This window comes from Accipiter gentilis, chromosome 3 (genome assembly GCF_929443795.1).
Source record: "Accipiter gentilis chromosome 3, bAccGen1.1, whole genome shotgun sequence".
NCBI classification, from domain to species: Eukaryota; Metazoa; Chordata; class Aves; order Accipitriformes; family Accipitridae; genus Astur; species Astur gentilis.
Genome location: NC_064882.1, coordinates 45,683,852 through 45,709,962, shown reverse-complemented (window position 1 = coordinate 45,709,962; position 26,111 = coordinate 45,683,852). Strand labels below are relative to the sequence as shown.

General features: G+C 43.8%; 1 protein-coding gene across 5 annotated transcripts in view; it reads right to left on the bottom strand.

Annotated features, from left to right (window-relative positions):
• PTPRA (protein tyrosine phosphatase receptor type A) overlaps window positions 1–26,111 on the bottom strand; it is a 129,569-nt gene that overhangs the window by 89,981 nt on the left and 13,477 nt on the right. For 4 of the 5 annotated variants that reach the window (XM_049791431.1, XM_049791412.1, XM_049791442.1 and 1 more), the window contains exon 2: window positions 11,504–11,640. Coding sequence is in view for 2 of the 5 variants with exons in the window: in XM_049791396.1 (XP_049647353.1) it covers window positions 11,504–11,521 (18 nt within the window). In the remaining 3 variants the exon portion in view is untranslated. Of the gene's footprint in view, window positions 1–11,503; window positions 11,641–18,454; window positions 18,476–26,111 lie in introns of those variants that run through there. The other variant, XM_049791406.1, reaches the window with a different exon arrangement.

Below are 26,111 nucleotides of genomic sequence, written 5' to 3'. Positions count from 1 at the left end.
AAGCCACGCAGTATTCAACCTTCCTCAAACAACTCTAGATGGCACAGTGCAATACTTTTCCTAACCAAAATATTATTATTGAGCTGATGTAATATTGATCAAGGGAGAACTTAATTTTCTCCCACTCAGTTCTTCCCCCATTGCCACTGGGGTTCATGTTGGCATATGTTATTTTCATGCAGACAGAAAGTAATTATAGAAAAGCAATCGTTGGGCTACATTTTTTAGATTTAGTAAAATATTAATGAATAATCTAATTTTTTCACTTTTCATGTCCACTTGCTACATGCACTGAGCCTATGACTCCACCACATCATAGATGAGACACCTTCTCCACCACAGTCCAGGCAGCAGACCTACCTGAAATCGGCACCACTCTGAAAGCTGTGGTTGATAACTACTATCTTCAGAACAGAATTCTACAAGAATCAGAGGATGGTTTGGGTTGGAAGGGACCTTTAAAGGTTACCTAGTCCAACCCCCCTGCCATGAGCAGGGACATCTTCAACTCGATCAGGTTGCTCAGAGCTCCGTCCAACCTGACCTTGGATGTTCTCAGGGATGGGGCATTGACCACCTCTCTGGGCAACCTGTGCCAGTGCCTCACCACCCTCATTGTAAAACATTTCTTCCTTATATCTAGTCTGAGCCTACCCTCTTTTACTTTTAAACCATCACCCCTTGTCCTATTGCAACAGGCCCTACTAAAAAGTCTGTCCCCGTCTTTCTTATAAGCCCCCTTTAAGTACGGAAAGGCTGCAATAAGGTCTCCCCGGAGCCTTCTCTTCTCCAGGCTGAACAAGCCCAACTCTCTCAGCCTCTCCTCGTAGGAGAGGCGTTCCGTTCCTCTGATCATTTTTGTGGCCCTCCCCTGGACAAAAGAGAACAAAGCTTTTTGGTTAAACAAAATATTGCATCTTCTTTAGGCATCGAACAACCTCTCACATATGCTTCATGTGCTTATGGAAACTACCCAGGCAACATGCAGCTTTCTGCTTTTGTAAGAAATTGATGGATTAGAAACCAAATTGAAAGACCATTTGCTAAATTTGTTGAAAGTATTTTATCACGAATCACTGGATTTGGACAACAAGTTTCTCCCCACTCTGAAAATGAAAATTTAATCTATGAGATTCAGTTAAGTAAAACAGAGAAACTATTAAACATGCAGGAAAATTTCAGTGTAAACATTGTAAAGTTGTCTTAAGACACAAACAAGCAGGCTTGTTGCTGAATCGAGGTGTGTGCATATGGTCACCATCATCATCATCAGACCATGAAATGCCCATCATGGGGATATTTTTTTAGAAAGAGAAATTGAATTTCAACTCCTGTAGGTAGTCTAAATTGAAGATAGAAGGGTTTCTACGGTAAAAAAAAAGCTACAATTTTAAAATATTCAACATACAAATTTGACTTGGGTGAGTGTTGCACTAACCAGTCTCGATGAAGGCATAAAACCTTCATTCTTATCTTTCCCTGGGCGTGCACCACTGCTACCCATCATGTGTCCTGTTGAGAAGCTATTTCAACCCAGCTCTCTCCACAAGCTTCATAAAAGGATTTCATTGCAACAAACGCCAAGGCAAAGAGAAAGAATGACTTAAAAATCCAAATAAAGCTTTTTTTTTTTTTTTCCATGTAATTGCAAATAACAAACATATCTGTGGTTTTCAGAGGAGGCAATAAATTAAAGCTACAGTCACAAATCATACCAAAAAAAGATACTGAAGTCATTCAATCCACCACCCTGGGATGGCTGTGGCCCCATGGGATGCTTCTCAGTTTTGTGAAAGACTTGAGTCCTGAACTGAGGAAGTACAACATGAAGAGCACTCTCAGAAGTTTTTTTTCTTATAAAATTAAGGCAGCCCTCTGGTGCTTCCTGAGCACAGCCTCTTCGGTTTGGTTGCAGCAAAAGCAAATGATCTTTAGCAAATAAGCTTTTTATTTTTGAATGGAGCACATCATATTAAAAAAAAAAAAAAAAAAAAAAAAAAAAAAAAAAAGTTTGATCCTTAGCTAAATGGTTGTGTGTGTTTCTTCTGTAACTACCCGAAGATGGCTGTGACATTTCAGTTTCTAGAAAAAGAAACTGGCACTTAACATCTTTTTAACTTTAAATTGGTGCAAAAAGATGCATTTCAACCTATTAGGAAGCTAAGGACCCCAGCATTTTACCTTCCCCTCTGATAAAGGCTACAACAGAACGGTCCCATGAGATCTACCAGCAGCAGCAGGACCTGGTCCTGGAGATAGCAGTAATTCTGCTCACCTTTGGCTACTCTCACTAGACACTGCAGAATTTAAAAAAAAAAAAAAAAGCCAATCTCCTATTTCTTTTTTCATTTTCATTGAGCTATACCCCTCAACGAATACTCAGAATGCATGGGGTGCCTATTTCCATAACTTCAGTGAGCAAAAGTATTTTAGGTGTGGTCACTAAACAAAACAATTTGAGGAGGTTTGGGTGTTGTGGTGTTTTTCTTAAATTTTTGTTATTTTTTGATATTTTGAGTTTGGTATTTTGTATAAAACCTGTAGCCAGACACATTCCAACTCCTGGAAGTTAGTGTGGAAGAAAAAAGGCCTATAACCACATACCCATGGACTCTCCACTAGTTTCCACTGCACTGGAATACATTTCAGAAAAGAGAATTTAGGGTGACTGAAAGTCATTATGTCAGAGATGAGTTTGTATGAATAAGTATATCATAAATACTTTCTCTCCCTCAGCTGAAGTTCAGCTGGGTGGGAGTCTATACAGACAGACACCCCTCCAAGTGCAGGGTTTGGTTTCAGAGCAAGTCCATCCATTAAGACCGTCAGGACTTTCGAACGTGGTATAAGCAGGAGAAAATGCCAAAGCTTAAGTGAATGATCTTTTCAGCAGGTAAATCCAAGACTAGGGTGATCGTGGCTGATTTAGGCTGTGCTGTAGCCATCTCCCTACACCACAGATGTGACAGCAGTACAATAGCATGAATAATTTTTCTTACTTACTCCCTACTGAACGACAGCATTCAGGGTCTATATTAAGAACATGAAAATGATTAACATTACCATTAACCTCAGCCCCACCCTAATTGCTCTACATAAAAGCATACGTAACAATTACAAAGATAACATTGTGTGTCATAAATATCACACACAGGAATACAGCAGTCACAGCATTTGTTTCCTGACCCGGGAAAGCTGCTATAATTGTAGTGTATTGTGCTCATAGAGGATTTAGGTTTGGAAGTTGGTTGCCAACAGCCCTTGTTTGCTATAATTTCCCATCAGGTTCATAAAATGCTTTGGGTTCCCAATCAACACCATGTCAATGTACTGCTCCGAGTTCTGCACCATGTGGTTCAGCAGGAATTTCACGTTCTTGATGGAAATAAATCAAGATCATCCTGGGGATATACAAGCTAGATGTGGAGTTGTCAAGCAATTAGAGCAGAATTTGCGTGTTTGGGATTTTTGATGCACATTTCACAGCTAAGGGTGCCTAAACTAAAATCATCTTTGCTCTTGGAGACCGTCCATCCAAGTCAAGAGGACAGATATTCAGGAGACCATTTTGGTTTTAAGTCATTCGGCTATGACATCACACATAATTCGAAGGTTTGCCATTTCGAACCTGGACAGCCTCCAGGGACTGGTGTGAAATTACTCAAATTCACAGAAACCACCACACCCTCTTGGATGAGTGCTCTGTCCATGGCATTTTCCCCTCCTGGTGGAAACCAACCTTGCAAGCAAAATTCTCCCAAATATTCCCCCACCCCTTTCTAGATAAAGAATTTAAACTACAAACTTGAGGAGTGTAAATGATACCTCCCTTCCAGTGAGCCCCTAATGATGTAGTACCTGACAAACCCGCTGGTTTTTGAAGTCCTGTCTTTATAAAGTGGTCTTTCATGTCAATGAAGCCTTCTCCATTCCGTATTTCCAGGTAACACCAATACTAGCTTTTAGCTCTAAATGCATTTCTACCAAGCTTAGAGAAGGTTAAAAGCAACACTTTCACTCATACTGCTACTTTCCAATTAAAATTAGCAGATGACAGTGACCCAAATAGACAAGTGCTGGAAAAGGGGTTCTCCAAAATGAAAATACCAACATTTTTTATGCCCCTAATTGATACTGTAAGCTGTTAGCATCTCACTTTTATCCCTGTGGTAACCTGCCGGCTTAGGTCTCTTCTCGGTTTCATCTTCATTTTCCCCCCAGGAAGAACAATCATTTCCACATCAATCCCTCCTCCTTCCTTATGTAAGGTCTTTTATAACTTATATAGAGGATTTCCTTTTCTGGGCTATTTCCCTGAAAGTCATCAAGCTGGGCTTTTTCTCCTGCCACTGGCAGTTGTGCTCTAGCTGCGACGCTGGTTGTCTGCGGAGGACCCTGCAAGGCTCAGCCTGAGAGGAAGACCAGCCTCCCAGAAAGGTTTCAAGGGTGAAGCTGAACGCTGGCCATTCTCTAACGGCTCAGCACTTAACGATAATACCTCCCTCATTAGTATGCTGAGCTACATTAGTTCTGCCGCTTACAGCGCTAAAGCATTAAAGTGGGGCTGAATCTTTAATTTCACAGTATGCAATGTGATGCATTAGATACTCGTGGGTCTCCAGGCATCGGGCGCTGATGGCATTTACACAGCATTTTAGATGTGTGAGGTGCTGCCGGTAAATCTGTTAATGCCTGTAAAAGAAGGAGCACATGCCTCCGAGTGAACAGAGATGAAGTCATCTGTACGTAGAATAGGGGATAATGTGGCAGAGGGTCAAAATGACTGCCCAGTATCACACGTGAGGCTTTGGTAATACCATGACCTCAGTTGAGGAGTTGGCATCATCCTACAAATCAAATATGGATTACGTAAGAAGCGAATTTATGCTGCAGACTTTCCATCAAGCCTGGGAAGTCTTACGAGCTCTCCACTCAATTTCCCTGCTACTCAATTTTCACAGAACTTGCAACATTTGAAGACTTTGAAGTTTCTCAAACATGGCTGAAATTGCTCAGTGGTTCACAAGGTTACTTGAGATGGAGGAGCTGATAAATGCAGACTGTATCCTGTCACTGCTCTCCTATCTTTAGGAAATTAAACTTAAGAACACAACACTTTACTCGTCGTTATATGAAAACTATGAATGACATTGTCATCACTACAGTTGTACCTGTACCTATCAAATATTAGCATTTTAGCTAATTTTTGCACTAAGAACTCTTTGTCTCTGTTGAAAACAATGTTTCCCAATGAACACTGGTAATACATCAGCCCTGATGATCAGATCAGAGTAAGACCAACCAAGGCTAGGGAATAGTTCCTTGTACTCAAAGTTTAAGCAAAAAGGTGTCAGGGATAGCAAAAGGCTCCTAGATACTCAAATGAGGACTTGCAGTAAGATTCTTTAATGCATATGTAGCATTACGGCTTTAGAGGCTTTAAAGGCATTGTACAGATTAATCAAATAGAATAATGATCTCATAGTGAAGTGTTGAGCTGGAATTAAAGAGATTAATGTTTGGGTCCCAGCTCTAGAAGTTCTCACCCTTGGGGAAGTCATATCAACTCCTGCATCTCGCCTCTCCTTTCCACAAAACCTCCTTTGACTTACTGATTGTAGAACCTGAGTGAAGATGCCAGAGGGAAGGCCCATTCCAAAGACCTTTATCATTATTTTTTCCTTAATACCTGCTATGAGGCACTGTCTTGTTTTATTCATGATTCTTTGAAGAAGGATCTTCCATCTTAAGTGAATAAAAACAAGCATGTGTTTATCTTTTTAATAGTATCATGTGCTTCTACTGGCAACATATGATTCTGAAAAAATACTTACAGGAACATACCAGAAAATGTGCAGTGCAATTTCACGTAATAAAGCATTTGATGGTACTTCCTTACAACGTGTTTGTAGACCCAAAGGTTAGGTCAGGCAAAATTCTGAACTTATTGAAGCACTTCTTGGCCTAAATTCACACAGATGCAGAAGGGCACTGCAAGAAATACTGTCCCATACAGTTCTGTTTATTTTGTGATCTCCCATTGCTAGATCCCTAAAGACTTTGGTTTTTCTAGAGTTAAAGCAAGGCTCTTCCTTCTGTTTCTGAAGCTTACATCATAGGAAGCAAGACATTTAACCATCATGGTTGATTTCTAACTCGGTTGCTCCACACCAGCTCACCTGTAAATCCCTAAGAGTCTGACATCTGGCATTTTTAAGAGTTCCCATATCCCAATTCCTCTGTAAATCAAAGAGGACTTCTTGGAAAATGGCTTTTTCTGAAGGCTCTTTGGAAAAGTTCATTAAGTTCAAAGTCAGGCTAGCAACTTCACCATTGCCCAAAACACAAAATGCAGGCCAGATTGTGGTGAGGATGAAAAGAAAGGGGAAAGTACATGGGTCGAAGAACAACAACAAAGTTCAGTCACGTGTCAAAATGCTTTTTTTGTTGTTTTTTTAATCTAAAATCAAAACTTATACTGAATCCAAATTTGTGCTGTGCAGTTTAACGTGCAAGGGTAGACTTCCTTCACCATGAAACGATACCTATAGCACACAGACAAGTGACATAAAGAAGAATTTGCAATGCAAAGATAACTGTGTTTCAGTGGTGACATCTGTGTCATCCATAACCCAAAAGCCGTCATCATATGACACCAGCAATAGGCGACAGTCAGAACTGAGACACTAATGACCACAGCAACCAAACCTTCCTCCCCACACTCAGCCTCAAATTGCACTGGGAGGTCTCAGAAATCCCACAAGATTTCAACCAATCTCCAATTGCCTTGAAAGCATAATTAACTTCAATTGTCTTTTGATTTTATCTCCATTTTCTCAGGTTCTAGGCTATTTGGGAAAGCACTCCATGTACATACACGTGGGTATGCACACTGGTGCGTGCACATGCTTGTCTGGAGTTACCAACTTCCCCATGTATCTGCTTTTCTCAGGGCCTCCTCGGAGAACAAAACTTAGGGAGGAAGCCTAACATTTGGGAAATTCTCCTTCTTATCCTGTACAGTCACCAATAAAAAGATTTCTGCTCCCATCGCATGTTGCTGATACAGATGAGCTCAAACCAAGGGAGCATTCAAGCTCAGCTTGGCTCTGCTAGGCTCAGCTCTCCGCTTCCCCCAGTGTTTTCTGACAAACTGCTCTCACAGGGGTTTCAAAAAAAGATGCTGACCTGGCCTTGCAGTAAGGAAGAGATTTTCTTCCCTTCTCCACATAAATTTTAAAGTTTCCTGAAAAACAGAAGAACAGGATTTGGAGAAAGCGATGGAGAACGTATACAGAAAAAAGACCGAGGAAAGTCTGACCTGGGCTAAAGACTAATTGACACTCCAGGCTACATCCACAGCTCCGTCCATTTTCCATTTACTCTTCTGAAGTTCCCTGGCAGCAGTTGGGGCACCAGAAACCAAATCTCCAAACGTTGCTGCTGTCTGCGTGATGCTACGCCCCAAGATGTGAGCACATAACTCACCTTCCAGGAACTGCAGCAAGCAAGTTCCCCCTCCACCCCTCTGTATCTTGCCATATGTTGTGAGCCTCTAAATCTCTACGTCACTGGGAACTGAGAATATTTGGGCAGAATTTAAAGACAAATAATAATGAACAGTGTTGCTTCCACTGCAGCAGTGCTTATAGATTCCTACTGAAGAAATCTGTGCTGGATCTAGTCAGAGATTATATACCTATTCGTTCATCTCCCCTTCTGCCAAAAATGAGATTTACCAGAAAAAAAAAAAAAGTTTTTAGTCAATCAAGGGTCTCAGTGAGTCACAGGCAGGTGATCTACACTACCATTCTCTCTTATGGGCCAAGAGGTAATGCAAGCAGCAGGACTGCATGTCAGTGAGAGCAAACATGGAAGAAGAATGTCAGCTTTAAGAAAAATTTATGACCCTGCAGGGTAGGTTCAGTACTAGTTTGATTCAGAAAAACAGACTGAGTGTAGCCACCGGGTTGGAGAATTCCATCCAAAAAAATAGAGGGTTGTTTCACTCTCAAAAAGCTTTCCTATTCAGTAGAAAATTCAGCTTGCTACAAAGTCAGATGGAAGTTTCTGAGCCAGACCAGGCAGGGGTTCACCTATACACCCAAATGAGAAAGGCCAAGAACAAGGCATCCAAACACGCAGCCCTGCCAAAACCTCAGTGGTTTTATCATCTAGAGTTCAAATCAAGACCTCCCGTCCTGCTGTTCGCACTGCACACGGAAGAGTTTCCAAGAAACGTCTCTTGGCAGAAATCCCAAAAACGCAGCTTCCGACCTGCTGCTAGGATTGCAGCCGCTGTGCGCAGCAGCGGCTTCTCTGCAGATTTTGAAAGCTGAATTTCCTACGAAGCTGCCCCCATGCCACATCCTTTACTGCTAGCATAGCACTGAAACAGCACAGTGTTTCCAAACAATGCCCTCGATTCCTCTAAACACAACTGTTTACACAAGCCTAAGGCTTGCCTATGGCAAGCCTGGTGCCCTAAGGCTCAGGGAGAAGATGAGCCCGCCCTTGTTCTCATTGCAAGTTTTGCATGTCGTCGTGGACATTTACCCCCTACCCTTCCTGTAAACCTGTTGGGATGATGAAAATAATTATGGTGGAAAAGCCTGAGCTAACTCAACTGTAGCTTGGTGAAACTGTCCTATCCAGTAGGGTAAGCTGGAACAGACACTGAAGCCCTGGAAGATCAGGTAATAACGAGCCAGTGCAATCATCCCTGGCTAGGAAAGGTCAGGTTGGATGGGGCTCTGAGCAACCTGATCTAGATGTCCCTGCTCATTGCAGGGGGGGTTGGACTAGATGACTTTTAAAGGTCCCTTCCAACCCAAATATTCTATGATTCCTACTTGTGCTCTGAGAGATGTGGCAAGTGTTTGCTAGTGGGTCTGCTTCTACCTCCCACCCTCCTTCAGTAACATAGTGTTTTCAGTTCAGCCAGTTTTGATTTGAGACCACTGCCACCTCTACTCAGAGGTGCCACCAGACCTGGGAGCACTACGATGTCTGGGATCCCAAGGTTTCCAATTACACATGTAAAACCTTTTAGGATGTAATCGAGGTTTCAGATCTAAACTTCGAAGTCTTCTCACCTGCGTTCTGCAAATGCAAGTTCCCTGGTCTGCCAGCATTATACCCTGTGCTAAGTCTGAGCTAGGATAAATAAGCGATATTGCTGAAATGGCTGACAAAAAGAGGACAGTAACTTGTGACAAGTGAATGCGACCAGTGAAAACAAAGCCCAGAAATCTAGCAATACAGGGGAGTGGACAGCTTTGTATAGACTTCATGCATTTAGTTTTCTCCCACATAATCAAATCTGAATGCTTTGGACCTGCGACATGAATCAATAAGTGATATATAATGAAACACTTTAAAAAGGAACCCATAAAAGCATAAAAGGTTGCTCAAGCCCTTCCAGCTGACATCAGCTATTTCATAACCCCAGTTTTAGAAAGAAAACCTACTCATCCCAAAACCTCTTTCCAGTGGCCCGCTAGAGTCAAGAGGCTCACAGCACAGTATGACGTACAACTCTGGCACCCCAACGTCCAGCTCTGCATCTTGCCTAGCAGCCCACACTACCTGAAACAGCAGAGCAAGTCCATCACCTTAGCTGTGGACCTTGCTGTCTTATTCCGAAAGGATTTTGCTGCGGAAGGGAAGTGTTGCTGGACTATTTGACTCCAGCTGACAGAGTCACATCCACATCTGGCTTCATCATGCAGGACAAACCACTCTCATGCAAGCAATTTTGTTGAGACCATTTACGCTGGCCAGTCAAATCAGACAGCACTGGCCACAGCAACGCATCAGCCCATGGCCACTCCTCTTCAGGCGAGTTCAGGCACATCCTGCTGACCCAAGTGGCTTTAGGATTCCAGCTGGCGACTGAATTGCCAGCTTCCAACCCCAAACAGCTAAGAAGCCTTGATAGCCACATCCAGACCATGGGCTTTTTTGAGAAAGCTACTGCCTGAGTGTGGGTAGCATCTTTGTCCTATGTATTCACTGGATTACGATAGGACCTGCATTATTTTAGCAGATATTTGAACATATTCATCAGTCTCTTGCTTCTCTGAAAAGGCTTTTCTTATACAAGCAAAAAATGAATAACAAACAGAGTTTAGGCTATGAACATTTATGGTGTGCATCATAGGCAAATTTCTTACGTGTCTCTTACTTTAGTCTCATTGAACTTAATCCTTTTCTGGGACCAGCTATGGAGAAAGCATGCACCAAAGACAAAGCCCTTCTAGAACAGCTGGCCACTTCTCAGTAAATTACTGGAATTAATTCAGCTGTTGACCTCAATAGGAGTTTTCCCCAAATCAAAAAGCGAGCCAAGCAGACTAACAAATACACGTAGCAAAACACAACATGAAATTCAGTTAAGTACCTACATACACACCCACTAACAGACCTGAAACACATTGCTAAGTATCACACAAATTCTAAGGGAAGTATTTAGTCACACATAAAAGTTATGATTGACTTCAATTTGGCACAGAGGTATCGCATCAGGTTTGCAAAGAGTTCAAAGAATTTTTATGTGAAACCATAAATTGGTCAAGCTTGTGAAGCACGCACTGTCAGCAGGACCCTGTGTGCAAGCTTTGAAGAAATATCAAACCACATATACAAACTTCATCTCCAGACAGGGTGAATCTGTGAAAGCCACAGCAACAAGAAATGCTTTAAAAAACAGATCTCGTTTATAAACATCACCAGGTTTCACACACACATCTCAATTTGCCACTCTAGCAATACCATCCTAGCATCAAATCCATTTTGGCTGGAATAAGTCCTTTGAAATACTGAACAAGAAATCTTACAATAAGATTTTATTAATTTTTTCTTAAAGCATTCCTCAATCTTTTCTCCAAGTCAGACCATGGGAAGAACTGTGACCAGAACAACTGCCTACAAACTCCCTGCTGGATATTGTTTTCACTAACATCCTGAGTAATGGTCCTTCTTACTCCATGACCTTCCTTTCCTCAAAAAGACTCTGGGGTTTTTTTCCCCCCTCCTTAAGAAATCACTCATGCCAGAATTATGCGACCATCTGTGCCAAGGTAATAGCAGAGGTCAATATATTTCAGTCAAATACTGGTTTGTATAACCACCAAAAAAAAAAGCCTTAAGAAAAGCCCTCTTCAAAATAGTGCAAACATTGATACCCAAACTCTGCATGCCTCACAACACAAACTGAAAGTTTCAAAAATGAAAGATTCTTTCAAGTAAATAAAGAGAAAATACTGCATTCATGAAAGTTTGCATCAAAACAAAGGCAACCCTCCAGTCTAAGAAGACCACGCTCATTAAGATCAAAGAGGGGAACGATGGAGCGCAGGTTTCACCATGTAAACGCTGCAAGACTGAGATGCGAATCCATGAGAAAACTGTACAAGCACCTCCAAAGGCTGCTGTTTTCTTGTGCAGGCTACAGCAGTGCTAGCTTCATAGCCCAAACATGTCATTAATGTTTCTACTATACCTTAAAAGGGACGGTCATTCAACTTTTCACCTCCCCAATGCGATGGTCAAAGCTTTCCCGATTAGTATCAAATCGGGACGACGATGGGTAGTACACAATCAATCCTTATTAAGGCTGATGATTATTCTCGATGCGCCCTGTAAGAGAGAAACACCCAGTTAATGGCTTGTGCCAAGACGAGCGAGTCATTTCACATGGATCAGCCATATTAAGCAAAGAGCCTTTTCGCTGCTCCAACTGCTTGAGTTTTGTTGTGGATGACCGGGACTGTCTCATATAACTGAGACTGTCCCAGCCACTAATGTAGTCTCCATATAAAATAAGTTCCTCAAAGTATTAAAACACAGCTGGAGGTACACCAGCCTGCAGAAGGCATGGAGATGATCGAGAAGAAGACTGAAGACCATCACCCAGGCCATTTAGAGAGCAACCCAAGGCTACGTAGTCTGCTAATACACCAGGAGCCTAATGAACAACAACAACAACAACAAATTAGTCTTAAACTGTTCTGTTTTGCAGAGGACAACAAGGAACATACATCACTTGGCCTGAAGCTGGAAAGATCTCCATTTGCGCCAGATTTTACATCGAAATCTAGAACGCTGCCTTAAAAACTACCTTATTTTCTCTTTTCTAGAGAAGGCAAGGTTTGTGGGCAGGAGCGGCGCATTTGTTAGGCCAGCCAGCATCAGTGGAAGAAGGGGACAGACCTTTCAACTGCACAAACTCTTCTGGAGACCTGACACAGGGGATCGTGATTTCAAAGCTGTGTTCTGCTCACGAAAATGGCTCTGAGCTGGAATTAGGCATGTATCGGTTAGACCGCCGACAGGAGCAGACAGGTGGCTCTCCTGGAATTGTGGGTATGTTAGTAAGGAGGAGAGGAAAACAATAACTATTTCATCAAGTTGGGGGAGAGACAAGTGAATTATTCCCTTGACAACCAGCTTAATGGGACCTGGTTATTTTCTCAATTACTCAGTTATATATATTCAGTTTCTCAGTTACTTTCTGCAGGGCTCCTTCCAGTTTTAGATTTCATTTTCAACCAAAGCTTGTCACACTTTCACATGCCACACAACACATAAACAGGCAAGATGCATTTTTATAAGGTAAGGCAAGTGTCAAATAGCTAAAACCACCTATGACATTATGACGTCTTGGCAAAATACAATGTCCTCCTCAACTGTAGCAAGTGAAAAGCTGATGCTCTTTGTTATAATGCTTATTTAGAGCATTAAAGCCCTATCACATAGAGAGTAAGCTACTGTGGATGGCACCCAAACCACCCACCAGCACCCAGGCAGCAAAGCCAGCGGCAGAACTGATGCTCAAGAGCTCCAACAGCAGCTCCCAGGTTTGCCCCTCAGCCTCTTGGTGTAGCTGATGGAGTCTGGCAGGCTGCAGATCACCAGTGAAAGAACGAACATCCCCACTCCAACACAGAGTATTGCAGTGAGAGCTTTTATATTTGCATTTGATGAACGGGACGATAAATTTATTTAAGTTGTTGCAGAAAGGAGTTATATTCTGCAGACACAGGGAAGAAGCAGCAGAGCATCTTCTCCCTTGTGGTGCAGCAATGCTCCCCAGACGCCCACTCCACTGCTTTGCATTCCCCATCAAATAACCGAGGCTTGCTCATGGCAATGTGGATTCCTGATCCGGCTTTGTAGCAAAACAGGCTCCCTCTAATTATCCCTTAGCCTGATGACATCTAAATGGTGGAACAGGAATATGTCAGAGACTCAAAATGAGAGAGTGTGAAAACAAGACCGTCTCCTTTCTCCATTCACACTGCAGGTCCCAAGCGCACGAGGACACGCTCCCGCCTGAGTCATTCCCAGCAACGCTTTGCAGCCCAGCAGCAACCACAGATATTTCCCACGCAAGTGATTTTTTGAAAAAAATTATTTAAAATGAGAGGATAGCAGGAGTAACTTTGGGACTGCAAGGAGCAATGCTGTGATTAGAAGGATCAGTCATGTCTATAGAGTCTTATTAGAAGTAATTTATATGCAAGTAAAACAAATATCCCCCACTTTTCTATGAAAATGCCAAATTCCATACTGATTTACACGCTTTACAATCTCATTGACTTCAGAAGGATTGCCTCCAGTGTGAATCACCAGGCTGTGGCCTCCCAGCAATATAGAGTAATCCCTTCATATTCCTCCTTTCAAAAACCCTATCATCCGACCAGGTGCTGCAGCTAAGACCCCACGAGCCAAGTCGCAGCCCTGCGGCGATGCTTCTCCTCTCCCTATTAAAGCTTGGGGAGGGGGTGAAAGGGAAATAAAAGTCTGATGATGGAAACGCCGACAAGCAAAAAACACGGCCTTGGCGAGCCCAGTGTGCGTGACTGAGCATGGGGGTGGCCGGGGGGTTATTTGGGGCAGTGTGGGGGGAGAGGCATGAACCCTCCTTCAACCTAATTAAATCCAGATCCAAAGCCATCCTGATCCGAGAGCATTAAGTATTTTTGTTAGGAAGGGCAGGGATAAATTAACTCCTAACTCAGGCCCTAATCTTGTTTCATTGTTGTTTAAATTCTCCCACTTCCTAAGATTTCAGCATTTCCTCGTGATAAAGAGGAGCTCCAGACTGCCAGCTCATCTGCCCCTTCTCTCCAAGGCACGTGGGCAGATACTTCCCCCAACCAGGCTCTTAAAATTACATGACCATTTACAAACATCAGTGCAAAAGGCAACTGCTGACCCCACTCTCCATTTTAATCACAGCTGTTATTTACAGTGCTAGCAACGCACTGGGACAGAGGCTAATAAATGTTTAATGGCCCAGTAAACACCAAGGGCTTTATCTACAGCCCATTTCAAAGCCTGATCAAATATAATAATCCTTTGCATGTCTGTCTGCCACTTCCCTGGCCTCCTGCGGGACGGGAGGAGATGTACATGGCTGCTCTATATTCAAAGAAGAAAGGGGGGCTTAGCTATAGGCACACGGATGTTTTCCCTGCTTTCATCTCAATTTCTTGCTCTCAGAAGGGCAAGACTATGCACCAACCCATCGGACCTCAACTTCCATATAATATAGAAACACAGGTGACATCTGCCTCTAGGATTCAATAAAGCAGTTATCAATAACAGGAATATTACACATAGGAAGCAGAGAATATGTGGAAGAAGTTGAGAGAATTATCATTTACTTACAGACTGGGGTACAGAGGAAAAAATACCTGCACGCCTCATGAAGCGCTGTAGGAGACTATGAGACTAGAAATGCTGAAACTTTTTAGAAAGAAGCTTTATTAAAAAAATTATGGCAATAGGATCAATACTCAAGCAGTTTATATATTGCACAACTTGCACAATGTACAGGATTACCAAGTAGCTGAATTCTTCACCTGCATCTACCCAGGCAAGTGCTGGCTTCTGCCAGACCAAGCGATTCAGCACACGGGGGAAAAAAACAATTTTTCAGGCACATAAACCACTTCCTCAGATCTGAAATGAAAGATGTATTTTCCCCCCCAATTATAGCTGTGGATCCATTACTCAATATTCCCTCCCCATGCAAGTCTTACTTATCTTCTAGACCCTCATATCTCCAATATGATATTTTAAATGAGTCATTTTGACACATTAAAGCTAAGCAGTTACATTTTTATTACATTACACATGGCTGTAACAAGCTTCCCTAAAGACCTGATGTTAAAATCACAGTCCAATTACAGTTTGGTAAACTCACATGAACAAGAGATAAACACACCAGAAAAAGCCACAAGGACTTCACAGGTGAGACCTCACCCATGATACAGGGTTGCCCCGTGGCACCATCTACCTATTCAACACACGGGCTCCAGGAACCATACTTGTTCCATAGTCTTCTGGACTATATTCAAGGTTTGATTTTTTTCAGCCTCCAAAGTAGCCCTAAACCCAGGTCCTGATACCAGCGAGGGCTTCTGATATAGCCAAGGCCAACTGACTTCACCAGTGCCACCACCTCTTGGCTCACATGATGGGAGAGACTGGCTTCTCAGTTTGATCTGGTCAAACTGGAGGGTCCTCCAACTCCAATCCATGTAGAAGGTGAGGGATCACGGCAGGATTATGAAAATGGAGGCTTGAGGCCAAAATAAAGGAGCCTGGAAGCAGGGCTGTCGTCAGGGCGTAGCTCACCCATGCTGCTGTGCACCGGCCCCTTCCCTCCCCTCCATGGGACGTTTTTATTTAGCATGGCTAGCAGACTCTTGCAGAGGATGTTTTAAAACTCACAGAGCTGCCAAAAATGTCAAATTAGAGCACAGCAAGAGCTCATAATAAATCCACCCAAGTGAACCGCAGCACTGCTCAGCTGCCTTTTTGGGTGAAACCAAAAATCATGAAAGCAAAGATCTACCGGCAATTACACCCAAAATGCTTCCTGTCTTTGCACGAATCTTTGTTTACTTTGGGTTTTAGTGGTAGATGGGAGCACAGACTACAATTTGTGGGAGATAGGTTATTGCTGCTAATGCAAAGAGCTTTTTTCTTCCACCCTTAACAGATAAAGCAAGCACTAAAAATGCCACTCTGAAACAGCTTGGTCCTGCAGTCACAGATGGTAGCAAAAATTAGCATTATTTATTTGTGGCTTTAGTCACTTTTAAAAAGAAAAATAGATAAAGGAAGAAATGCACCTGAATTAGGACTCCCTCCCCTTTCTTTTGCAACCAACACTTCAAAATGCAGCAGGGGAAGAGCATTTCGCAGAGTTCTAGGAAACCACTCTTCGAAAAAAATAATACATTTACCCAAGAAGGAGAATGAAAACAAGCAGAACAATAAGAGTCACGGAAGTTTGCTCCGAGGAGACATCTGGGAAGGTGAAAGGAGGAAGCAAGTGAAAGAAAACACACAGCATAAAGATACAAATGAATCCAAAACAGTAAGAGAAGAGTTATTAAGCCATTTTACATTTATATAGCACTGCATACAACAAACAAGATGTGGTCATATAGTGCTATATGATTCAAAATCTAGCTGCATTTATATACACAGCCATACCCCTACAGAGGGCTCAGCCCACCCCTGTATCTCCTGAGGACCTCAACCTTCCTGTCTCAGAAGCCTAGAGTGACTGAGGGTGGAAGGGACTTCTGGAAGTCATCTGGTCCAACCTCTCTACTCCAGCAGGGCGACCGGGAGCTGGTTGCCCAGGACCATGGCCAAACAGGTTTTTAATATCCCCAAGGATGGAGACTCCACAACCTGCCTGGACAACCTGTGCCAGTGCTCGGTCACCCTCACGCTCAAAATCTGTTTCATGAGGTTCAGTGTGTGCCCATTGCCCCTTGTCCCATCACTGGACACCACTGGAAAGAGCCTGCTGTCTTCTTTGCATCCTCCCTTCAGGTATTTATAGACATTGACGAGACTCCCCTGAGCCTTCTCTTCTCCAGGCTGAACAGTCCCAGCTCTCTCAGCCTCTCCTCCCAGCAGAGATGCTCCGGTCCCTTCGCTGGACTCTCTCCAGTATGTCCACATCTCTCTTGTACTGGGGAGCCCAGCGCTGCACACAGTGCTCCAGGTGTGGCCTCACCAGTGCTGCGTAGAGCACAAGGATCACCTCCCTCGACCTGCTGGCAATATTTTGTCTAATGCAGCCCAGGACACCACTGGCTGCCTTTGCGGCAAGGGTACGTTTCTGGCTCACGTTCAGTTTGATGTCCACCAGGACCCCCAGGGCCCTTCCTGCCAAGCTGTTTTCCAGCTGGGTGGCCCCCAGCACATACTGGTGCCTGGGATTGTTCCTCCCCAGGGCCAGGACTTTGCACTTCTCCCTGTTGAACTTCATGAGGTTCCTGTTGGCCCATTTCTCCAGCCTGGTGAGGTCCCTCTGGATGGCAGCACGACCCTCTGGAGTATCAGCCACTCTTCTAAGTCAGACACCAGTTTGGTGTCATCAGCAAATTTGCTGAGGGTGCACTCTGTCCCATCATCTAGATCATTAATGAAGATGTTAAACAGGACTGGACCCAGTATTTACCCCCGGGATACATTGCTAGTTACTGGCCTCCCAGTAGACTTCGTGCCACTGGTCACCACCCTGTGGGCCCAATCATTCAGCCACTTTTCAACCCACCTCCCTGTCTGCTCATCCACTCCATATATCAACAGCTTCTCTACAAGGATCTTATGGGAGACAGAGTGTAAGGCCCTACTGAAGTCCAGGTAGACAATATCCACTGCTCTCCCCTCATCTACCAGGCCAGTCACTTCATCACAGAAGTTTCTAAAGTTGGTCAAGCAGGACTTCCTCTTGGTGAACCCATGCTGACTATTCCTGATTATTTTCCTATCCATCAAGTGCCTGCAAATGGTTTCCAGGATGAGCTGCTCCATCTCCTACCTGTACTTACAGTTTGGGCTCAAAAAAGCTGGAGAATCTCACATTTATCTACTCAGTCTTCTTGAGGGATACTGCTTGATTATTGCAGTGATAGAAATTGCAGGGAAACAGCACACACAAGAAAGAAAAATACTTGTAGGTCACTACAAAATCTGATATCATACAGGCAAGCTGATCACCAAACAGTTTAGTTTAGATGAACAACAAGTAAAAAAAGCAGAGAGCATCAGCTATATTGATGATAAATATATATCATTTTCTCCAGTAGTGAAGCCTATCCTCACTGCAAGAAATTGCCATTTACTTCCAACACAAATGGATTACTCATGGACAGAGAAGCTGGAGGCAGAATTAACTCTTGGAGCCCAGCATGTCCCAGGAGATCAGATCAAACTCAGTCTGCTCCTTTCCTCCACTGCACACAGACCAGGAACCCAATGGCCTCTTTGATTGATTCCACCAGCACAACAATTATTTTAATTTTTAGCTTCTTGATTTTGGCAGAGATTCTCTTAGAAGCCCAATCAAGAACAATTAAATGCAAGAATTAAGTGAAATCAGGCACCAAGAAGGTTTGGTGCCTGTCCCTCTTACCTTAAGTGGGGTAGAAGATTAAGTGCTCAGCATACAGGCTCCTGAGAAAGCCTACAAAGAGAGGCACCTTCAGAAGAGACCCAAAAAGCCTTTTTCTTAATAGAAACCACCTAGGATTTGCCAATAAGAAAAGCTAAATCTTGGAAGACCAGCAAGGTGGAGCCCTGGCTTCAGCTCCCACTTGGGCTCAGCATTTCGAATCCACTTCCCACATAGCAGGGAGAGCAGCCTAGTCAGCCCACGATCTTTTCTGTCCTTCCCTGATGATGCTACGACGTTAAGCAGCCAAATATGCAAATCACTAACCAGAAAGTACACAGTGTAGTGATTAATGGACTTACCTAGGAGGGAAGTTTTGGCCACAGTCCTCTTTCTCAGGACTTCTTATGTGTTTTACGTTAGACATTCATTGGACTTGAGAAATCACAAGCACTCACACCGCACACACTGCTGAGAAGAGGGACCAGGACACAGTTCTTTCCCTTTTATGTTCCCGCAATAAATCATGTGCTCCTCTGCACGGGTGCTCAGGTTTGAGTGGGAAAGAGGGATGCAGCACTTGTGCATCAAACAGCCAGACAGTGCTACAGGTTTCTCACCAATGATCAAAGGAAAAGGAACTTAACACCTAGACCAGAAGCATCTCAAGGAGCTTCCAAGTGTTGCCTGCCCAAAGAGCCCAGGTTCCTGGGATCACAGTTATGATTTTGTTTAATTTTTTTTTTTTTAAGAACAAGTCTTCAAAAATTGTCTCTTACTCAAAGGCTAACAGCTATACGACAGTCACATTCAGATTCAAAGTTTTCTACTCATTCATGAGTTCAAAAGTAAGGCTAAGCAGATGCACCATTAAGTCCAGTTTCCTCATTTTTGAGAACAAGTATAATTATCCCCAACTTCACAGATGCAAGTCACTCCTAGAGAAGTGACTTGTCACACAGTGAGATGACAGAGGCAGCAACAAAAGCCCACTCACCCTACCACTGGTCTCATGCCTTGCAAAATAATTGCCTTCCCACCCAGAACTAAAGGTTACAATTACAGTGAGAATGAGCCAAGCCGGAAAGACGTATTTAAAAAAAAGGAAAAAAATGGAAAAAAAGTTTTAATGAAAACATGCAGGCGATTCTAAGACAGAAGAGAGGCCCATTTTGCATTGCACCTTGTTTGCTCGTGCTTCATCTCAGTTGCCAAGCACAAATTAAATACTTTAGTTAAAACTTTGCTCATCTGGTACCTTTAATACTTAGTCATTAGAAACTGAACATCTGTTTTGCTTTGAGGCTTTCAGCAGTGACTCAATGTTATCTACAGTGTTGGACCGCTGAAGATTAGTATTCCTGAGAGTTTTTTTCCCCCTCCCCTAGCAACAGGGCTGCTTGCTTTCAGGAGGAGGAATCAGCCTCCAAAATTGTGTTACAAAATCATTAAAGTTTGACACAAGTTGAGGAGGAAGCACCGGATCCAGAGAGACTTCATCCTCAGCTGGAAACAAACTGGCTGAGATCTCTACCAGCACATACCTGTGCCCCATAGCTCTCTAGGATCGATACACTGTTGCAGGGTGATGCATGGCTTTCAGGCTCTGGAGCAGCAGCAATCTCCTGTTGTGTTTACAGTAAGCATGATAAACACACCACAATTAAAATGACTCCAGTAGCCCTCTCGGCATATGCATCCCCCCAAGCCTGAAAGCAATCCCAAAGGTTTATCTGTGATTTAACCTCCACTGGCTTCAGGCACAGCAGATAGCTCAGCATCACATATCTTCATCAGCAGTGAAGTACCCGAGGTAGACGCATAGCTTTAGAAAGAGGATGCAGCAGCAGGAAATATCCCTGCACCGAGGGACCCAATTAACTTGCTGATATAAGACACCAGCATCCTATTAACACGGTAGACGCTGTGCATGCACAAAGGCATGCCACGCCTGGGAAAAGGACTTCAAGGATAACATATGCTGCGTGTATGTGCAAGGGAAGAGCCTGGTCATCATCTTGTCCTGCTGGAAGGGAACGGATCTGTGCAATATCCAAGCCAGCTGACAAACCGATCGTTAATAGCCATTCCCCCCCCCCCCCCCCCCCCATTTGTGCAGGGCTGATCCTGCAGCTCATTCAGTGAACGAGTATTTTCCCTAGAAGAGCGTTAGACATAAAGCAAACCCATAGACCTCCCCTTTACCTTGCCAAATGGCAGCTGTAAACCAGACCCATGTTTCTGAAAGCCAGATACACAGGCAGGCACAGGTTGGCTTTACGGGGTTTCGCTGTCACCCACATCAGACATGGGCACACCACACTTGAAGGGTTTTACAATGCACTTCACCCTTGCGTACAGATAAGGGCACTGCCATTGAGGATGCAGATATTAACCTGCTGGGGGATAGAGGTCCACAGGGAAATCTGGGGAAATGTCTGTTCCCGACTCCCACCTAAGCGCTTTAACCTCTAAAAGGTTTTTCCCTCCTTCAGTAAAATCTTAAAGATCAGTGTGCACAGTTACAGCCTGAGACTGTCCGAATGAGCACAACAGACCACATCTAAGATCTGTTTAATTCAATACCTCCAACAGCAACCAGCAGCAGGTCCAGGAAGCAAGGTCAGACCTGCACCAGCACGTACCATTTTCTCCCCAGAACAGTTGCCAGTCTCCAGCACGGACTGTTTCTGCCCAGGTGTCTTTGCACTTTCCTTCCATGAGTTTATTCAGTCACCTTTTCGATCCATGCAAGTTTTAAAGCATCCCAAGGCAAATAGCTTAACACATGGGGTGGAAGTGTGGGGGAGGATGTTCTACCAAGACAGTACCCTCAACTCCAAAAATTATGATACCCACAGCTCACAAAGCCGCACTGAGTTCTCACCCCAAAGTTTTTCCAGTGTTAATATAGACCACGACAAACAGGCATTGCCATGCAAGTCTTAAAGATTCAAACCACGCTCCTCATGAGTACCTCTGTGGGCAAAGAAGCAGAAGAACTGGTTTGGAAAGAGAAAAGGCAAGAAAATACAGATGACTCTGATAACATGTCTAATTAATAAAGCATAAACTAGACGGGCTGGTTCAGTCTGCGCATCCCATCTGCTTTGACTTCAGTCGGGATGGTTCCCATCTCCACAAGTGCCGGTTTCCATCCAGATATTCCTGCATGCTGACAAGCCAAAGACATGCCTTCAGCACCTGGGCACATATGCTCTTCTACGGCGTTATCACGTGTTCTTCTCTTAGGAAAAAGGGATGCACAATAAAAAATATGAGTGCCCAGTGTACAAAACATGGTCCTGAGACACCAAGGCTATATCCCAAGGACTAAACATTAGAGTTTGGTATGAGTTTGCTGTAACTTCGTAGTCACCAGTCCTCCATGGCCTCCAGATAGGTACTTACACTTACCTACCTTTAAAGCCTTAACCTCATAACAGCTAACACTTTTTATTCTGTTGCACTTTACGTGACTTTGCAATCAACTTGCGTGAAGTTCTATAGTGTTAGTGTAAGTGCTGATTTATAAAGATTTATTTGTGGAGTGACTAGGTATGGCTCCCTAAAGTCATCAGTTAGAGTTACAATACTAGAAGTTCAGGTTCGGACAAGGTCTTGTTCTCTGCATGTTTCTGGTCCTCTTTTTGGAAACAATCAGCAGAGAAGACACATACTGTAGAGTCCAACAACAGGAAACATCCAGGCACTCTCACAAATATGCGCCCTGGCCCTAAAAGCTTCAACAAAAGGAAAAAAGCAAGTAACAAAAGCAAGGGGAGCATCTCCATCACTCCGCAGGAGGGCAGCAGCAGAGCCAAGGACAGGACGTGGGAGATGGAGAAGCACATCAAGTGTCTGTGGCACCCTGACAAAACTAACTCCGCAACTTAAAACAAAACGGAGGAGAGGTCAGTAGGAGATGCAGACAGCATAACATTGGGATTTCAGCCAGAGTGCCACAAAAACCGTGTATGAATTCAAAAAAAGTGGCAAGTCTTTACATACACAAAGTACTATTCCTGCTTTCCCAGGGAAAGAGGAGGAGGGGGAAGATGGTTCTATCCCATTTCTGCTTTTTAAGATTTCTCCTAAGGTATGAAACCTGTGAGAAATTTCAAGACTTAGCAGCTGAGGACAGCCAGCAGGGACCATAAGGAGCAGAAAACTTGCCCCTTTCAAACTGAGGCAACCTCACAGATCGCTTTTTCCTCTTTCTCCGCTGTTTAGCACACTGGAAATACCCACTTCGTAACAGGCAGCAGAACAGAGGCAAGAGCTGTTTCTACAGCCATGCACAGGCCTCCAGAACAACAGGAAACCAGTGGTCAAGCGGTGCCGATAGTCCTGGTGCTTTCACTGCACTAATGCTCAATTGAGGACAGGCTGACTCATTCACCCTAGTTAAAAACCCAAACACCAATACGAGTCAGTCTGCTGGAGCTGGTAGTTCATTTTTTTCAGGTTTCATTGCTACAGGTGGATTTCATGAAAATGGAAACCTTTCAAGAAGGCTAAATCCTTCAGAGGCAGAGAGGAGGCTACAGTCAATTCCAGACAAGCATCTCCTGTATCACTTCATGTATGCCCAGAGTGGCTGTTGGCACCTGCCCCTGAACAAACAAGCAAGAATCAGACCCTGAAAAGATAAGTCTATTATATTCTTTATGCAGCACGAGGGAAGAGGAATGGGACTGAATAAGCAATGTCCTATTGGGAAAGTCCATGCCACACCTACGATTACATACGAGAAAGTAATCAGCCTAGCGTTCAAGCCAGCCAAACGGGGAATGCCAAACCTTTATTAAAGGAAAGCCTTGAGTAACTCAGATGCAAACAAACTCATATCCATCTGGGATGCCAAGCCCCTTTCCCTGTCTTCGTACTGAAGAACTATTTTTCGTAAAGGTCTGATCTGCAGTCAGGGCTGGCTAGAGGAAGGACCGGGGAGGATCTCCCATCACAGAAGCATCCCTAGCCCAAGCCGCTGAGCTCCAGCCATGACTTCCCACAGCACTGAGGGCATCCAACTGCTGCAGCTCGCTCTGGACCAGCTCCCATCTCCACACCCGTCAAAATTCAACAGCATTAAACAGCAGAGAGCTTCTGTTTGTAAATCACGGTTGCTACACCAAGGATCGTCATACATCGCAACTGCAATGTCACGGGAACAACAAAGTGGTGATGGCGAAATCCTATGGCACAGATTGGTTCTCCAGACTTCTCTCTTAAAGCTAAATGCAGAGGGTGCATGTGGGTGGCTGGAACTTCATCCCGAGGTCAACCAACGCAGGAAGCCTCAGCTGCACTGTAATAGTCAGGATCTCAGGCAAAATACTTAAAAGCAAGTAGTTTTCCTCCAGAACCAGACAATAAGTTTCCAGCAGCATCCTGGAAGCCTTTCTTCTGAGAAGGAACTGGTTACTTAGGAATGGAGCTAACTCAGGTACATGCACAAAATAAAAGGCAGAAGAGAAGTTTAACTGGAACTTACTGACTATGCTGAGACAGTACAGGGGGGCAGGGGAGATCGGGGCAGTAGCCAGTGCTTTGGAATAGGCACAGAAACAAGTTTCCACGGGAGTGTGTTTCTTTAAAGTCAGCTGTATTAGATCATCTTGTCCCCTAGAGTATGTTGTTTCCTAATGTTTTGCCCAGACCAATTTCAAATGTCAAAAGCAACGGTTGGGTTTGTTGGTTTTGGTTTTTTTTTTTTTTTTTTTTTTTTTTTTTTTTTTTTTTTTTTAAACTACCTTGAGTCCCCACAGAGCCAGTCAAGGATGAGAATTTTAGACTCTGTTCTGTCTTTCACATTACAAATGCAATTACCACTGCAGCCTGATTACAGCATCTCCTGTCATACAGATTCTGCAAGAGGCTGAAAGAACAGCTTGCGTTTCAAATGGAGTTAGAAAAATTCAGGCAAGTCCTTCAGTGCTCAGTGGTCATGTGCCAATGAAATTTAAGAAAAGCATGTGCAGTCTCAAGGGAAGAGCATCCCTTAGAGAAAGCCATTCACACCGTCTTCAAAAAAAAGGACATGATGAAAAGCCCTTGCAAAGTACCTACCCTGAAATAGAGGCTACTCTCAAAATAGTCTTATTCCTCTTGCTTTTCAATCCTTTCATCCAGCTAATGAAGAAAAATCTTCAATACAAGGAGATTTTTAGATGCATGTGACAATTTGGATGTGGTCAGTTTTGCCATACCTGGATGCAAGAGATGTAGTATCAAGCAAAGTAATGCATCACAGGGCTAACGTTAAGCTTAGTTTGACTCCTCTTCCCAGACACGAAGGATGTGAGCATCTTGGATTTAGCTCTTGGATAACTGTAAGTGGAAATCAGCACTACAAGCTGGAAACATCTGGATATAGATAGTTAAACAAGATAGTATCGTCAGGTCACATCTGGTTTCCACATTTTCACTTCAGCCTACCAAGAGGCAAGATTCAGGCGGTCAGGGCACTGGCTGGAGATGGAAGAAGTTCTGCGGTGGGTTACTTGGGGTCCCCCGAGCCAGATGATCATACAGGCTACTGCCACTGGGCGAGACCTCCCTTCTCCTCCACCTCTCCACCCCAGGCATTCCCACAGCCGCCTGTGCCAGGCTCTGCGTCAGCCACAGCGGGCCAACTCGCCCTGCTAACCTGCCAGAATGTCAGCCGGGACAGGGTGTCGTGCTGGGGAGAGTGTTTTTATGCCAAGGTAAGCAAGCTGAGCTGCCTTACCCGATTGTCAGATGTGGTCCAACACGTGCAGAAAGGAAGGAACAGAAAAATAAACTTACCAAAACAACACCTACGTCTTACATCAGCTCTTCACACCTTAATTCCCTTTCGACACTAGGGTGATAGCCCTCCTTGCTCAACCAAGTACTAACTAATGAGCCAACACTGCTGTGCCTGAGCCCCAGAGAATGTCTAATTTTGATGAGACAGGGCTTGGCCCCCAGTTATTAAGCAGTAAGTGGGAATACCAAGTGCAAATATTAACGGTGAAATAGGCACAGCTGGCACCAAGGTTAAAGGGAGGTTATAGGACAGGACTAAACCAGTGAGTTCAGCTAATAGCACATGCCTGGCTGTCAAAGATGACAAGGTTTAGCAGCTTATTATTAATAATGAATCCTCTGCAGGATGTTTTCTGCCAGGAAAAAGGAAAAGTGTTGCATTTTCAGCTGCCCATTACTTAAAGTGAGCTGAACGAGCCTCACTTCAGAGGGAATAAATCCATTTTGGATCAGGCAGTGGGCAACTCAAGTGGGAAGCAGTCAGCATCATTAGATACATCATATCTATTCTCCAAGCAGGAGACTTCAGGCTTAGAATATTTCAAAATCCAGCACTTCTCAACAAGCATGGAAGCACCAACTTCTTTTATTTTACATCTCTCCTTTTCCCTGTGGACAGCTCGCAGCCTGGCATGATACAACAGGAATACCACAGTCCCTCCCTGGGCACAAAACCTGTGAGCAAGGGAGGCATGGATAAATGGGAGTAGGATGGCGAGTAAAGGGAATTTCATGGAAGAGAGCTCACAGAAGACAGGAATATTAAAGAGTTTCAACTCTGAAGCCAGGAAAGACTTAACAAGTAAGTGCTTGAAGCTGCTAAGAAACAACCCTGCCCAGAGGAAAAAAAAACCAAAAACTACAAGTGGAAGAATTAAGTGGG